This window comes from Calonectris borealis, chromosome 2 (genome assembly GCF_964195595.1).
Source record: "Calonectris borealis chromosome 2, bCalBor7.hap1.2, whole genome shotgun sequence".
NCBI classification, from domain to species: Eukaryota; Metazoa; Chordata; class Aves; order Procellariiformes; family Procellariidae; genus Calonectris; species Calonectris borealis.
In genome coordinates, this window is record NC_134313.1 from 63,340,732 (window position 1) to 63,358,155 (window position 17,424).

Here is a 17,424-nt window from a genome sequence, read left to right on the forward strand (position 1 = left end):
ACACACAACAAATCTCCCTTTTAGAGGGAAAATTTGTAGGGTAATGCATCTCTGTTCAGAAAGACTAGCAGCATATTCATCAGACTAGCACATAAGTTTTTTGTTACCATGACTGCATATAATATCTTAAAAAGATGTGCAACTACCACTTGGAAAGTGTTAAGGTCCTCTAGGAAATATTGGAGAAAGACTGCTGGATTCCTCTGAGTGATGGAATCCCAGCTACCTGGGAGCAAATCATCTCTCATTTCCACTCCATCTCTGAGCATTTTCCTTCTCAGAATTGCAAAATGTTGCCACAAGTGATCTTAGTAGGAAAGCTGCTTTGGTGGCATGAGGGATCCTTTAGTTCTTTTAGTTGAAAATGCTGAGGATGACTCAAAAAATACAAGATCTGACCTTGAACAAATCTTCCGGGCTAAGCTCCATGATCAAGTTACTGAATCATATCAGAGATGTGGTAATACTCCATGTTCCCTGTATTAACTCAGGCCAAATTCAAGGAGATTCCACATGAAAGAAAGCTAATTTAAGATTAAACACTGCTATCTATATCTCATGAACATGTGCAAGAACAGTGGAAAGTTACCCACCTCAGCTGAAGTGCAACAACATGACAATAAATGTTATGGAGAAATATCTGTAGCCAGCATTTAGTAGATATCATGCATGATTACTTTTTCATGTTGTATTTTCTTGCCAGCAAATAACCATCATTAAGGAGGGCAGACAGAGGCCTCATATATCAGATAATTTTCATGATTTGCTTCTCGATCATAAAATTGCCATGATATCTGTTTGACACATGATAAAACTCTGAGATGCTGACAGCAAACCATGGCAATCATCTAACTCATTATTCACAGAGGGTGTGAGTAACAGGCCACACTCAGAAGATTTAGAGAGTCTGTGTCTGTTTGTTCTGGATGTTGCCCTTTATATCGTTGCTGTGCTTCACGTTGGTGATCTTAATTTCCCTTTCACAGATTTTTCATAAGACATTTTGCCCGCTTTCACCATAACCTTGTCCCAATTTTATGTCTTTCTAGACACATCTGCTGTTGAAGTTCCATACCTGAATTAATTACACTTTGTACACATTTCCTGTTAATTGTCTTCTCTCTGCTTCACCCATAGACGTTTCCTAGGTCCCATACACATCCTATTTATGTAGTTTTCTTTTTTCTTATTGATTCCCCCATGAAATATATCCATTTTTTGCCTGCTTTATTGTGTTTGGATTCTTATCAACATTTTCTTATTTTCTTCCTCTGTTTTTCTATCCTTTCAACATAGAAATTGACTTACAATTTTATAAAAATGTACATAGTTTATTTTACAGTTGTTTCAATAAGTATTCCTAGGTATAAAGGGAGTTTTTTGTCTAAATATGCCCCAGCCACAAAGAGTTTATTTGCTTTCCTTGCTTTTTTTCATTTTCTCAGAAAAGAACAACTTTGGGAGGAAGCAAGCTAGCATGTGTTGAAGGCTGGAATGAGCAAAGAATTTGGACCCTCAGGGGAGCTTTGCATTCATTTCTTAGTGAGGTCTACTGGTTAGCTAGCCTGTCTTTAGCGTAACATCCTTGCACACAAAGAACAAACAGGATTTCTGTCAAAATGGCTTAGCTCAAGTTGAGATAACAACAAACAAGGAAAGAACAAAAGTTAGATATCAACAAGAGAGAGAGTGTTTGTGTGTCTCCTCTGATAATCTAATTAAATTGCAGGCAAAATTGCTAGTTGCCACCACTTTTTAGAAAATCAAAGCTGTAGCAACACAAGAAATAAGTTTCCCAGTTCAGAGTTAAATATTGCATACCAATTAATTGTTTCCTGACTGACAGCCACAGCTTCAAGGCTTGAAAGAAAGGCCATCTTTTATTTACTACATATCTTGTGACAGTTACAGGTCTGGTCCCATATGTAGCACCTTCTTCAGTATACAGGAAATAAGCACTAGTTAATTTCATTTCTGGACCTTGAAGTGTTTAAGTAAACAACTTTTTCACATTGAGTGCGGACTATGCAACAGCAATTACATCCAGTTTGGTACTGGTAACTTTTAGCACTCTACTGGGTAATACCTATTCATGATCTGTTCTCATTTAAAAATTTAAAGTCCATTTTTATTTAAAGAACTAGAAATGCTAAACTAGGGTAGTAGTTATTTATTATGTATTAGCTATTAATAGTTATAGTTATTAATAGTAATTTGTTATTACGAGTAAAAGTTTTTATGATTTTTTTCAGTGCCTATTTGAGAATGTTTACCTTTTTTTTTTAGTTATTTATATGTAGTTTTATATACTTTTGAGTAATAAATTTACAAGTCATCCATTATTTCTTTAATGTTAAATTATTTGTGGGTAAAAAGAAATCATTTGAATCCATTAAAAAATTAGATTTAGATATATGAAGAACTAAAAATTTTCTAGTTACAATTGTCATTTATCCTTTATTTTAAAACAGGGACTTTTAGTAAATAATGTTTCTGAGCATCTCAGTTTTCAAAAAATCTTCATTATTGTGAAAATGCATTTTACCCTTAACCAAAATAGTGAAATGAGGCTGAGATGTCAAATTCTTGTCCTCTCATGCAGCTGCTGAATATTGCACTGTTAAACGTTTAAAATATTTCAACCATGACATGAGAGCATGAACCTCTGTTTGGCAAAAAGTACCATATGTAAGTAGTGGTCAAATCAAGTCAACAAAGTTTCCTTTTTAAAGGGAATTCTACAAGATGAATATATAGTATTGAGTCTGCTCTAAAAGACTGAAGTTACTGTAGTGAGCAATGGCAGTGGGAAACCCTTGTGTGAATTTGAGAAATGTTGAAAAAAATCTGGCAATAGTGGTGGGAAAATCTCTTTGGTTTGAATAGAAGCCGTACCTTTGAGTAAAAGCAAGAACTTTCACTGTTAATCTCTGAACCAGTTTATCCTGGGCCACAAGATTAGCTCTCACCTTCTCCAAACTAACAATGATGGTTGTGAAAAGCTGTGGCAGTATTTTAAGAAGTAAAAAATTTATGAAGATTTGCAACACTTTATCTACTGGTTTCGTTATCTGCCCAGTTATATCATTCTGTAATAATGCAGAAAAAAATGCACTTTCCTATTTCAGTCAAACCGCTTCATACATTTTAATGCATTGAATCCTTAAATATCCTAAAGCATAGGTTAATGACATTCCTATTTTAAAGTTGGAAAACACAGAAATAGAGAAGGTAACATCAGCATTTTTCAAGCATTTGAAGGCTGTTAAATCTCTCATCAAAAAATTAAAGTATACAAAATCATTTTTTGACAGTGAAGGTCATATTGCGTTGTTTGGGCTGCAATGCATAACTGTGAGAGTATCAGGAAGAGGCCCACAACTTTCTTCTGTCTTTTCTTTAAAGTGATTCTAGGAAATGTAAAAGTTATAAAGATGTTATTAAATTGACATAAAACTATAATCAAGCTTTTATTTGTTAAGTATTAAAAATGCAGAAAACTTTTGCAGAAAAGCAAAAAGTAATAATTATGCCAAGTTTTGATCTATGTTTTGGAAAAGGTCATTTTTCATTTTAAAAAGTTGGTAGAAAACAGAGTTTTTTAAAGGTTTTGAGAAGAGTTACAAGCAGCAATTATTTGATTGATTTTAAAATATAATTCATAGTAACCAAAAAAGGATGCAACTCAACAACCACGTGTGTTTTGAACATAGAGAAATTTGAATTTACCCAGAGTTATTTCACTTTCAGTCGTAATAAAGCAACACACTAGCAAGGCTAAACCTGAAACTGTAGCTTTAAATGGACAGTTATCTGGCATCTAGTAGAGGCTGTAGAGAAAACACTTTATTTGTTCTGCTGACTATGGTGTGTTTCAGCTCATGGGCTTGGCCATTCCCATTGGCCAGATAAGTAAAAATCCTCTGTTTTTTCAGCAAAACTCTTAAGCTCAGGAGAGCACACTTACCCCTTTCCCTGTCCCCATCTCCATCATGCTTAGGAGTGCTTCTATTTTAGTTTGTATTTCCTTATTCTAGAAAGACTGAAACTAACCCTAAAACATGCGGCTGCTCTTGGTGTCGTAACTAGAATAGAACAGAACAGAAAATAGAAAAGGCTAGGCTAGGCTAGGCTAGACTAGACTAGACTAGATGGTCTAAACTCAAATTTTCATCTGGGTAAAGCAATAACAACCTGTGGAGCTGAATAGGAAAACTTCATGATGGCAAAGGGATTCATCTCCTTGGGAGGTAGATTACTAATAAGAAGTTTAGATGGAAGAAAGCAAGTTTTATTCTAACAATTTTTGCTTTTACAGAGCTCAGATGTGCCAGGTACTGATTGCTTCATTCTTGTAACCTTTAAGTCCTGTTAAACTTCAAAGTGAGTTAGGGGAATTCAGCTCTTTAAAAAATCATGCCCATAATTCTCCTCCACATCAGTTTTGAGCAGCTGCATGCATATCATCCATCGTTAGCTAGGGAAGTCCACAATCCGGACGCGTGGAGGCTACCATCGATGGCTTTCCGATGTTGGCATGACACGTCCACCACGGTCACCCGTTGCAGTTGGGAAGCAGGGCCCCACCATGCTGTCCTGTGCGGTGGTCGATGTGCCAGGGTGGTGCTGCAGCAGACACCATTGCCTCCACCCGGGGCTCATGCGGAGGGTGCAGACCCTGGTCTGATCGGCAGCGGTGGTGGCTGGGTTTTGCTCGGTCAAAACAAGCGGCTTAACTCCTGAATCTTAATCACGCCCCGTTGCCTGCTTCCTTGGTTTTATCCCTGTAGGATTTTCGTCCTCTGAAACCAACAGAAAGATCATGTTTTGCTTCAGTTTCTGAAACCTCATCATTTTTTCCAGACTTTCCATTTCACGCTGTTTGAATTTTATTAAGATCTCTTTACACAAAAGCAGAGTACCAGCTATATGATGCCCTGAGGGATCTGAAAGGTTGTTGCCTTAATGTTGCAAAACTCTGGAGATGTTTTATTTCTACCAGAAGCTCTTTGGAGAATTGTGGCTAAGGATATAAAATACCTTAAATGTTTACATCAGGGATCTTGATCTCCATTGGAATTTAGTATAAAAGCTTTTCTTTTTTAATCTATTAGTTGGCACACCACATTAATACTGATCAAATAATACCTGTCTACAAAGTGGATTGTATTTTCTTTACATCTTGGGATGGGGAAGACTATTTTTATTCCAGAATTATGGATAATATCCATACGGATAATATCATGAATCATTTATTCTTAAGACTATGACTTTCTTTTCAACACCTGAATCGATCAATACTAAGTATTTTCACCAGGTATTTTCCAGAAGTATCTCTGTTTTATCTGTTTCTGCCTCCAACACTTTCTGTTAGAATGTTAGACTACTTGGGACACATTTTTCTAAAATGTTTTGTAATTCTTGGGTTTTCTGGGACCATGTTGAAGGTGTTGGGATATCAAAAAAAAATAGATGTCCTTAAAAATAATGTAAACAACCAAAACATTAAAGCAATCTGGTATTTTAAGGCAAATCAAAATCTTTCTATTGTTGAAGAATGTTATGCATCAGTGACTTGAGTCAACAATTTTCTACCACAGGTAACCGAAAATCTTTACAGGAAGTATCAGACCAAATAAAAAGGATTTTTAAATTTTATTTCTAAAATTGTAAGAAGAATTCTATAAAAATACAGATAAAGAATTCTATAAAAATACGCTGATAATGTAATGGAACTACTAATATAAATATGTAAAATTACACCACTGTTTAACACAGTATATATCCTTGAAGTAACACTCACTCAATAATCTAACATTGTTGTCTACTCACATTTTCTATATTTCCCAGCCCTTTTTGTCGCTGCATTTACCATATACCACTCTTCTTCCTCAGAATAATGCCACAGCCATATCACAGATAAGGATAATAGCAGTTGCTCTCTCAAAAGAAGAAAGCAAATTTTATTTGGGGTTTTTTTCCACTATTTAATCTTCTTATACTACAGAAATACTGTTCCTATTGTCAAATAGACTGAATGGCTTTTGTAATTGTCAAGATAGCTTTAGACGCTGCCTCACATAAATGTGCTAATAGAGACAGTCATAATTTAACCCTCTTAATGCTGTCTTTCAATACAGCTTCTTTGTAATGATCAGCCATAATAGCATTTTTAATTGGTCAGTGTTGTCTTAATATGTCAACTTCACAAAGTCTTGATGTGCTATGTACTTCTGGTATCAACTGGTTAAGAGAATTAAATTTAGCTCCCACTTACCTGTGCAGATATTTGAAACAATGCCATAAATATCTGACTATATTACCTCAAGTTTTCTTCTGTGATAAGACTTCTTTTTCACTATCCAGAGGATGATTAAAACTGAATTTAAAGGTTATGTTTATGAAGTTCTGCACATCTCTTGCAATATGTCTCTCTTCAATTGTAAAAATAACTATGGATGTTCAGAACCCCAAAGTTTAACTACAAAAGTTGGAATTTTCTCCTGCAAGGTGTGCACTTTTTATAATAGTTACATAAAAATTACACATTTTTTTTCCTTCCGTTCTGCTTAAATCTCGCTGCAGGATGTGTGACACAGGAGAAGGGCTGTTCACCTTTCAGACACGAGAAGGGGAAATGATATATCAGAAAGTCCATTCTGCAACACTGGCAATAGCAGAGCAACATGAAAGATTAATGATGGAAATGGAGCAGAAGGCACGGGTAAGGTCCTTTCACCAAAGTCTTTAAACTTATAAAAATTGGTAATGAACAAAAGAAGTATGGAGTAATGGCAGTCTGTGGATTCAGCCATAATGATGGTATTAGCTGTGTGGCTAAGACAAAACAGACTTTCAGATTTATGTATTTTCATTCAGGGATTTTCAGCGTGAGCTATACAATAATCTATTGTTGGTGTCTTTTTGGAACAGTGGATACTATTAAACGCAAGATCCATGGTTACCTTCTTGAAAATTGTGGCTCTGTTACTCAAAGATTAAGCTTTTAGTATGAGTTAACTATCGATGAATAAGTGTTGTTTGTTCCTCATAGCCTCACAGGTGAAAAAAAAAGTCCAGTATAAGCACTCCTAGGTGATAGCAGACGTGTTCTGTTTTTCTTAACCCCAAAAAGAAATTACTTTCCCTACACTATAATAAGTACCAATGTAATGTGGGTTCAAAAAGAGCTATTTTTAATTTTAAGTTCAGAATTTCCAGTTTGCGCAAATTAAGCAACTACTGAAAAGTTTGGAGTTTTTTAAGACAGAAAGAAAAAAAAGTGTTCCCTGTAGGCTTAGAAATAGAGATGGTCTTAAATGATCATTCTGGAAAGCTAACTTTCAACTGTGGTTTGAAGTTACTTTTATATCCACCAGAGAGGAAAGATATGCAGAGGCCAGGGAACCTGGTCTGCATGCTTTTCTTGTCAGATGACCACATTTCTCCACATATCTTTGTCCCTAAAAAGACACTTGAAGGTAATTGCACCATTTCCAGTGACTCTTCCTTCCCTCCTTCCTTCCCTTGCCCACCATGTACGTGCCCACAGTCATGCAAACATGACTTACACAGTCCTCTCCCCACGCACGCCACCACTGTCAGAATATCTTGTTCACACTCCTGAGAGAAATGCTCTTGCAAAGGGCAACTCAAGATGCCAATGTTCAACTCCTTCTCTTAATTACTCCCGAAATACGTCTATCTTCCTCTATTTACTGAAAAAGAAACTTGAAAAAGACTTAGATTTCCATGTCAAAACTCTGTTATGTTGAGTGCTTTCCTCAGACTCTACATGTCTCTAAGCAAGATCTGAGATGAGAAGCCATAAAGTTACTTTTTTGGTGGTTTAGGAAGAAAGGTGGATGAGTTTTTCAATAAAACTAGACAAAGTAGGAACATTTGCACAATAGTTGAGATGCACGAACTTTGGACAGAAAAAGCAGGAAGAGGAGAGTTCACAATCAAGATTGAAATAAGGTTAGGGACACAGGAGTAATTACTGGAAAGTCCAAGACAAGATGATAGACTAAATGGAAGAGCATCTAAAGTAGTAGAAGTGCTGGCAAAAACCAACTGCTTTCTGCTGGGCAGAAAGTGATTGAATAATAGTCCAAAACCAGGAAAAAGCATCATTATAAATACGTTTGCTTTTAAAGTCTTTACACCAGTAAGAGAAATAGGAGCATCTTCATGCTGCTGTAATAAGTGCTTAGATACCAGGATTATACAGGATTTTCCTTTCACGGAACCACCACTTTCAGGTCTTCCACCTGTTGATTAGCAGCTTTGCTGCTTAGCAAAGCCATTTCTATTCTGCCATCAGATGACTTCCTTGAAACCTCATTTATGAAGGCTGTGGACATATGGTACCTAACATCGAACCCTGAGAGCAGGCTGAGAAACAGAAACGACGCATTAGCCACGCAGTGTATCATGTGCTTGGCTCCTGGATGAGGCTGCACTGTGATCTGCAGAGGGAGATTGGTGGAGGCCTGCTGTAGGCTGCTGTAGGCTGCGTAGAAGCTGTGGGCTGTGTAAAAGAGGCTGAAAAATCTGTTTATTTTTCAACTAGTAAGCTAATGTTGGTTTAAGTTTGGAAGCTCTGCCGCTCCTGACTGATGGGGTGCTGAACATTTAAGGGGTCCTCTGTGTCAACTGCAGCATTTGAATTATATTTATATTAGAAACAAAATCTGAAGATATTAAATAGACTAAGTATATGTTATTTTCCTTTTATCAAGTATAATTGCTTCTCCGACATCTAAATCCAACAGTTTCACCAAATGCCTATGTATATTTTCTCCATAAGATCTGAAATTGAGATACAACCAACAGTATATTTCTAAGTCAGAGATCTAGATGCCATAAATGTCTTTTAGGTCTTCCTAAAGCTTGACCTTTGATCCTTTGTATCTATAGATCTATACTTGGGGTTTTTTGCTCTTTCCTGACCCTTTCTGTAATGAACAACTCATGTTTAATAGCATAAAATTAAATCTTCTTTTTTTTTTGTAAAAGTGAAAATGAAAGAAATTTTTAAAAACAAAGAAAGCTTAATGGTATATCCATTATTACACAAATCAGAAAAAGGGAAGAAATGTAACTGTAATTCCATCTTTACTTCTTCCTTCCAATCATTAGAAGTTATATAATAGAAAGGACTCTTGAATATTTGTGTGGTCTGTCCTAAATGTTAACATATTTTAAGTAATTTATACACTGAAGTTTCATTTAAATTTTTCCAGATTATATTAGGTTATAATCCTGTGTTATAAAAAGTGAATACAGCTTATAAAGGAAATCAAAGTGCATTTTTTACCTTGATGAAGCAACCTTGATGAAATATATTGATTACATTTAGTTCTCATAATGAATATATAAAGTGCATTATTTTATTGATAAAAAAAAGCAAAAAGACACAAAACACAAAACAGAAACAAATTTTGGCAGAATCAAAAAGACAAAATTTGTTAGTGCTGCCAGATACTTGTCAGATAAAGGTATTTCAGGCAGCCACAGGTCACATTTACTCTATTTACGGAGGTCTCTGCATACAAAAATGCTGCTTCAGAATACTAAGCAATAAATTCATTTTTATTTCATTTTATTTTAAGAAAACCATTGCTCAAGCCAAGTAACATGCTGGGTAACTATGTTAATAAGAGAGAGACATGAGAAGGAAACTAATTCTTCCCATTACCTTCAAAAGGGCACGGACTGGAAGTAAAATTGTTCTGTGGCAGCTAATACAGTACCAAGTCTGCCTCATTGCCATCACAAGCAGAAGCCCACTCAGTTTAAGTAGGCAGTCATGTGCACACTTTTGTCTTCTGCCCATTTCCCATTCAAATTATAACACTGGAAGGACCTGAAATACAGGATCAATAGTCCCTGGCATAGGTGTGGTTTCGAGTTGGTTATTGGTTTTACTGTGATCAAAGCAGACTGGATTTTATTCAAATATCATGGCAAGGTGGACAATGATCTAATTTAGCTCAGTTGGTCTTCCTGATTGAGTTTAAAACGTTAAATTGGCAAAGTGATAATGAGTTAAGTTCACTTTGTTTGGAACAATAGTAAAATTTGGGCCAATGCAAGTAATTAAATTGAAATTCTTTTCAGGGAAATTATCTGTATATTCACTTTTTTCAGTCTTTACTTTTTTAATGGATCAGTGTAATACAGATGATAATTTTTGTTTGTGGGCAGTTTTGTGAGGGGAGTGTTTTGTTACTGGTTTTACAGTATCAACACAACAAATTAATTAAAATGAACAATGACTCGCTTTCTATTTACAAGATTTTATTTAGTGCTGTTGTATTATCTATATGAGAGAGTCATCAGCTCTGGTTTTATCATCTGAATAGTCTGCATTCTTACATACCTCTTCTCTTGCACACGCATACACACCACCACCCTCCCCCCCCCCCTTTTGTTTTCAAATGTAACATTTAGAAATCTGGTTGGATTGGCAGTCCTGGAATTACCAAAAAAAAAAAAGTAAGTGATCGCATCAAGAATAGCATGTATCCCCACTAACTGTAGTCTGATGTTGAGCATAGAAGATGCACGTCTGAGTGTCTAACAGCCAGCTCTTCCACCCCTCCCCTGTCTGCTCTGCAAACTCCTTCCACTTCACTTCTGTTAGCTCAGGTGCTTATCTGACTCAGGGAGTCAATTCAGTTTGCTAATTTGGCAAAAAAAGACTAGCTAAAAGGAAGAGGATTCTGCAGGGTTACTGAGCTGAACTGGTTTACAGAGGCACCATGAACAATGAGATCTTCCCAGTTATCCCATCGCAAGGAGAGAAGGAAAAAGAATAATTCACCCTCTGTAAACACTGAGTATCCCCTTGCAATCAGTAGATGTTGTTGATTTTGGTGATCTAAAAAGAATCTCGGTGAAGATAATTTTCACACACAAGTATATGAGTACAGTTGTTCTCATCAGCACTTGTCTATCTAACCTTTACACCAGGATGACAACGTGCTTACTGTCACATGGCATTGGAATTTAAGACCTGATTTTCCTCCCTAATGCCAGCTTTGATCTTCTGCCACTCAACCTCCACTGAAAACACTCCTGATGTAACTTCTGCACCCACTGCTGTTCGAGTGTGTAAAATGAGGGGTTAAGAGCTGTAGATTTCTCATGTTATGACTACTCATATGAGGGAGGCACACTAAAGTCATACTTTTGTAACATTATAAATCACTTCTTTCAAGAGCTGCCAGTAAATACCTATTATGTAATCTCAAAAGAATAAAAATTTACAATGTGTAAAACAATAATTCTAAATAAGAAAGTATTAAAGTTGATTTTAACAGCTCAAGTTAATCAAACATCAGTAAGATTGAAGTATAAATGTATGAAGAAATTATAACGGTGTAAGTTTCATAACTTATAATCATAGGATATATTCTATGACACTTGTTTTGCTTTAGACAGCACAGCTGTAAAAATAATGTCATTTTAGATTGTGATCCTTTTAACATTTACCAGAAGATAAACATCTTTATGAAATACTGTATATTTCTGTATACATCTGTATATTTCTTTTCCATTCTCATTATTTACAAGTCTTGTCTCTAATATTCAACTTAATATAAGTGAATGAGTCATCATGATAGATTTCTGTCATTTAAAAAAGATAGTAACAATGAGTTTATATATATTTTTTTTTTTAAAGTTATTAGGAGGGAAATAATGAATGTGCCAAAGAAGACAAATATCAGGCAACGGAGCTGGGCTTAAAGAGATGTTGAAGAGGAAAGTGGCTAAGAAATAAGCCTGCTAGTCATTTAATCTTTCTCTTTCTTATCTGGATCAGAATGAGAAGGGTAACAGTATTTCATAGGACTGGTCTGAGGACAGGGTTGTCAGGCATGGTATTAACAAGAATGTGAATAGAATGAAGAATATCAGTATAAATGGTCTTAGAATCAGAAAAGGAAAAAAAAACAAACTCTGAGGCTGGAGAAAATAACAGCATTACTTTCATAGTGAACTTTTAATTTAGCTTTGCTCTGTAAACAAGTTTGTACCACATATTTCTTCATGTATTTTTAACCTAATCACAACCTAAACAGATACTCTTTGAAACATTATAGGATCGAATATAATCAACAAACACATCAAACATTCTAAATTTTCATTTTAAAATGATGGTTTCAATTTGAAGTATCCTACCTTTGCCAATGCATCTTTGTCTGGTTTACGGTTGTTATTTATGTCTTTGTGCAATGGTATAACTATTATTTTCAACCTGTGAAGGGTGGGAAATTCAGAGAGACATTAGTGGAGGCTGCCGACCCAATGTTTATATGAAATATTTAGTTAAAATATATGTCTTTTGGGCTCCATTTCAGCACTGCAATTTACTTAATATGAAAAAGCTCTTTTATGTTGTAATTCTGCCTAAGTGCATTTGGGTCGAGTCAATAACTGGAGGAGAAAATGGAGAAGAAAATTCCAGAGTTCATCCATAGATGATCCCATGTCATGACACATTGGTCTCTTGGTACGTTTTCTTTTGTTTCCAAGTTATGTATAAGCTCAAGTACTGAGCTTCTGAATACATATGATCATTCATGAACACATGCACTTTATGTAAGCTAAAGTATAGCCTCAGGTCAGTTATTCATGCAAATACTTAGCTCAATATTGTTCTGTATTTCCCACCTCAAACTACTGTAAGATGTTGCTGTATAATGTTTGTTTAGAAACTTTATAACCCTGTAAAAAGCCAGCTGATTTATTGCAATACATAGTTGGTGAATTGTTTATTTGGTTTGCACAGGTGTTGTGAAGCTTCTTTCAATTACTATTTCTAGAGGTCTTTGAAAGTTACAGGTTAAAGCTGAAATAGCCTTTGCAGCGCTTTTGGCAGGAGAGGATTTCTAGACAAGTAAAGCACCCTTCGTTGTAGTGGAAACTGATAATAGAAAATTGGGAGTGTTCCACCTCAGGATCTGGCAAGTGTCCCACTGGCAAGCCATGACCAGCTGTAAATATTACCAAGATTATCAACAAAAACAAGAATGCTGACTTCTTTTTTTTTTTCTAAGTCAGAATCTGTGTACTTTTAGGTTTGAGTTTTGTAAACCCAGTTCCCATAAGTATCAGTCATTTCCCATAGGGTTCTTGGTTCATTAAGCACATAACGACATTTTTCCTGACCGATTTTTCTCTGAGAATTTTTTTAAGAATTTTGCCAGGGTCTTTGTTAGTCCTTAGGCTCAGAAAACTGTGTGTACTTGGTTGAAGTAAATCCTAGAGTTGGGTCACAAGTCTATTCCCGACATTCACCACTTCAGAAGAAAGTAGGGGGTTTGTGAAAATTCAGACTTGGTTTCAGCGGCAGTTAACGATTCCTCCAACTGGAGGTGTTTTATTTATTAATCTTATTTGAAAGAAAATATATTCTTGAACGTAGACTTATTTCATTGGCATTTTTTCAGGGACTATTACTCATATCCAATAACAGACATTCAAATACTGCAGCAGCATTCAAAAACTATGCAGCAGGTGCCATTCGTTTCCTAAAAGAAAACACTTCATCCCGCCATGAAATCTGAACTTCAATGGCCACTGCCTATTTGTTTCTTACCAAGTCTACACCTTTTTTACTCCCCTCTTCCTCCATCAGCTGCAGGAGCCTACTGTCTCTTATAGGGTACCTTGCAGGCAGTGAGAGGATGAGGTGTAAAGCCCTGCTTCTTCAGGGGAAGCTGCATGTGGTGGTTGTTGCTGGATGTTTGCTGTGTGTTTGAATGAAACCACAGTACAGGGAACGTCTTTACTATGGTAACGAAGGGTTAGTGCAGCTGCTCTGGGGGAACAGAGCTATTCGTCATGTCAGAAACACTGCAGACAACATAAAGGTTTGTGGAGTGTGTAGGTAAGTGTCGTGGGTAGGTGCGAGAGTAGAGCTGGCAAGTCCTTGCATAAGATTGTATCAGATATTTGGTAGTTGGTGATGTAATTTAAATGCTGTTTTGCCATTTGAAAACTATTCACTAGAGCTTGCACTGGAGTTTTGAATGTTTTCGAAGCAGTAGTAGTCATGAGGGCTCTCATTCAGAGCATGATGGGAAAAATTCAATTCCTCCCTTGCCTGACAGAATTTTGAAATCTCTCTTATCCCTAGCTATTGGGCTGGACAATCTTGAATGTAAAAAGTCCCTCTCCTAGGGACTAAAATCCATGTACCTCCCCACATGGATGCGTATCGTCACCTAGAAATTACTCTTTTTCTCCTTCTTAAAAATTTCTGGAATATTTTGTAAAATGTTATAATGTTGTTCTAGCTGTCTGTCTATTGTGCTACTTAAAACTCAGATTGAAATCTGCCTTCCTCCTAACATAAAGAAGGAGCTGAACCAAAATTTTTAATAAAAGCTTCACAGAGGTGTCTCTTAATGGAGAGATTCTTGTCTGCCAGGAACCTGCTCCATCCTATGAATCCATCCTAAAGCTGCATACAAGAATGCTATGAACACTGTTTTCCCTGTTCTTTCACCTCATTTATATGTTTGCATGCAAGTATGCTGTATTGTGAACATTTTGATTCAAGCAGCTAGGGTCTGCTTAGTTTGTTTAAATGCAACAGGGAAAAGATGCTTGCATAATAAGGTATCTGAAGATGCAAACCCTCCTGAGATTTTAGCACATAGACAATTTAAAAATCCATGTAGCCACCTATCTACACCTCTAGGAACTTTTTAAAGACCTAGGTATATATTTCTTAGAAGTCAGGTATCATTTATTTCAACTTTACAAGGTTGCATTTGAATATAAGTGGATTTGAAGGTTGGTGACATCTGTAAGCACATCTGTAATTTTTTTTTTTTTTTTTTTGCTTTTCATGTACTTTGCAGAATATTGCATGTTTACGGAGTTATCAAAGTAGTTGGAGAGACACTGTTAAGTTGAAATTCATATTTGTTTCCAGAAAATGCAGAAAGTAAAGAGTCAAAGAACTGTCGCTGAACAAAATTGATGGTTTGATTAGCAGTCTTATTTGCTAAAAGCCATGGGTGATATGAGTGATAAATTAGGAATGGTTGCTGTAATTATATGATAGTTGTTGCATGCCTGACTGAACCCTATTTGGCTATTCCCAGCCCTCCCTTTAATGAAACTCTGAGAAGCATTTAATATGGAGGGGAAGTTTTCTTTGCATTCTGTACCTTTAAAACAACATGCTTGTATAACTGTGCTGGTAGGTTTATGTCATCAAACTCTCTTAACAGAGGAGCAGGTTATGTTGACTTAAGTGTTACTAGAAAAATAATTCTCAAGCCAGTTCTCCAATGGGCTTAATTTATTATTAATCTCCTATCTGCTATTTTGAGAAAACTGTTTCTTGTAAACTAAAGTAGCCTATAGAGCTCGTATTATTATTAGCAAAAATAATAGCTGATGAAGCCACTCAATGCTCTCAGGAGACAGGTATTATTATAATGATTATACTAATGAGTAAAATGAAGCACAGAAAGATTAAGGCCAAATTCAGCTGTGTATGAATTGCCCAAGGTCATAGAGTAATCAGCTGTACGCTGGGAATAGCACAGCAACAAAACACAACAAAACAGATCCTGAATCACAGTCAATTACTTATTCACAGAAGAATTAACTTCTGAAAAAGTTATTTTTCACATGCTTTTCATCAGTCTTTTGAACTATAGTATCATTCTGTGTCTCCTGTCAAGCAAGGCCTTCCTCTGTTTCAGCAACTCTCTTCAGGAGTTCTTTATATCACCAGAGGGAATAGTTAAGGCTTTGTCTGTGATTAATAAGAAACTTCTTTATCAATGATTTACAGAGGGGCACAGTGCTTTTCAGAGAATAGGAGAATTATAAAAAGTAATAATCTGAGAGGGATCAAAAATTCTCATAATAGTCCTAAAGTTACTCTGTAAATCCCTCCTGTGCTTTTTGTGCTTTGCCTCATCAGGTACCTTTTGGTAGGAGAAAAATTACGTGAAGTTCACCTTTTGTCTTCATTATGCTTTTTTTTCTCTGCTTCCATTCCTTTTTATAAAGATGACAGATTTTTTAACATGAAAATTATTTATAATAATCTCTCTGATTATGTTTAGACTGCAGACAACAGTTATTTAGTATCCAAAAAAAACATACCTGAAATATGGGCACTTTTCCAAGTACAAGCTGTCTTTTGATATGTGTTAATCAAAGCCTGTCCAGATAGGGGTTGTTTATGTTGCTTTTGTCTCTCAGCCTTGGGTTGTTGTTCTATTCTATGTTACTGATATCCCATATGATGCCAGCCATGCTAACAGTTTTTATTTATCAGCTGTGCAGGACTCTGGTTCAGGAGAAATGTAAGACAGTACAGACAGTACAGACCCTGCACTGTTAATTTGATATTATTTCGCTTACTACAGTAGCTATATTATATAAGATGTACAGCTACTACAGTAAGCAAAATAATGTCAGGTTAACGCACTGGCACAGCACACCTCCTTAGGTTTCAGATTTTCAAACCCATTGGCTATAGGATCAGAAAAATTGGCATTGGAAGGGACTGCTGATAGTCAGCTCACCTAATCTTCTGTTCAAAGCAGGGATAGCATCAAAACTAGATCAAGTTACTCAGGGTCTTATTCAGTCAAGTTTTGAATACCCCCAAGAATGTAGATTATGGGTACCCATTCCAGCGCTGGGCTGCTCTCATTGTGAAGAATTTTTCCTTAAGTCTGTCTTGAATTTCCCTTGCCACACCCTGTGACTGTTGCCTCTTGTCCTTTCACTGTGCATCTGTGGTAACAGTCTTCTCTACAACATACCTTTAAGAAGAGAGTAAGAGAGAAGAAACTGGAGTTAATTTCTCTTAGCCTTCTCTTTCTCATGCTGAATAAACATTAGACATTTTAATCCAGCATCACTGATCATATTCTGCTTCTTAGAGGCTCTCTGCCAGGCTTTCTCCAGTTTGACATGTGCCAGGGCCCAAACCTGAAGACTCTGTGATTACAGCTGAACTTCCAGATGTGGTTTCACAGATGCCGAATAGTGGGGAAATGTGACTTCCCCGACCTGCTGGCCATGCTTTTGCTAATGTCGTCCAGTATGTGGTTAACATCCATCACTGCACATGTACGTTGATCATTCATGTTATCACCAGGACCACTAGGTCCTTTTGGCAGAGCTTTTACCTAGCAAGTCAGACCCCAGGCTGTACTCATGCACTGAGTTGCCCTGACCTAGTTGCAGCATTGACATCTGTCATTGCTGAACTTCATGAGATTTCTGTTAACCCTTTCCTCTGCTTTGCTGAGGTCCCTCTGAATGGAAGCCCTTCCATCTGGGTTCCCCCTAGTTTGACTGTTCCCCCTAGTTTGATGTCATCCCAAAATTTGCTAAGGATGGATACTGTCCCACTGTCCATGTTGATGT

General features: G+C 36.4%; 1 protein-coding gene across 1 annotated transcript in view; it reads left to right on the forward strand.

Annotated features, from left to right (window-relative positions):
* The window catches only part of DOK6 (docking protein 6), a 252,832-nt gene that overhangs the window by 180,367 nt on the left and 55,041 nt on the right, over positions 1-17,424 (forward strand). Inside the window, exon 6 of the mRNA XM_075142169.1 lies at positions 6,586-6,724. Within this exon, the coding sequence (XP_074998270.1) occupies positions 6,586-6,724 (139 nt within the window). The remainder of the gene's footprint in view (positions 1-6,585; positions 6,725-17,424) is intronic.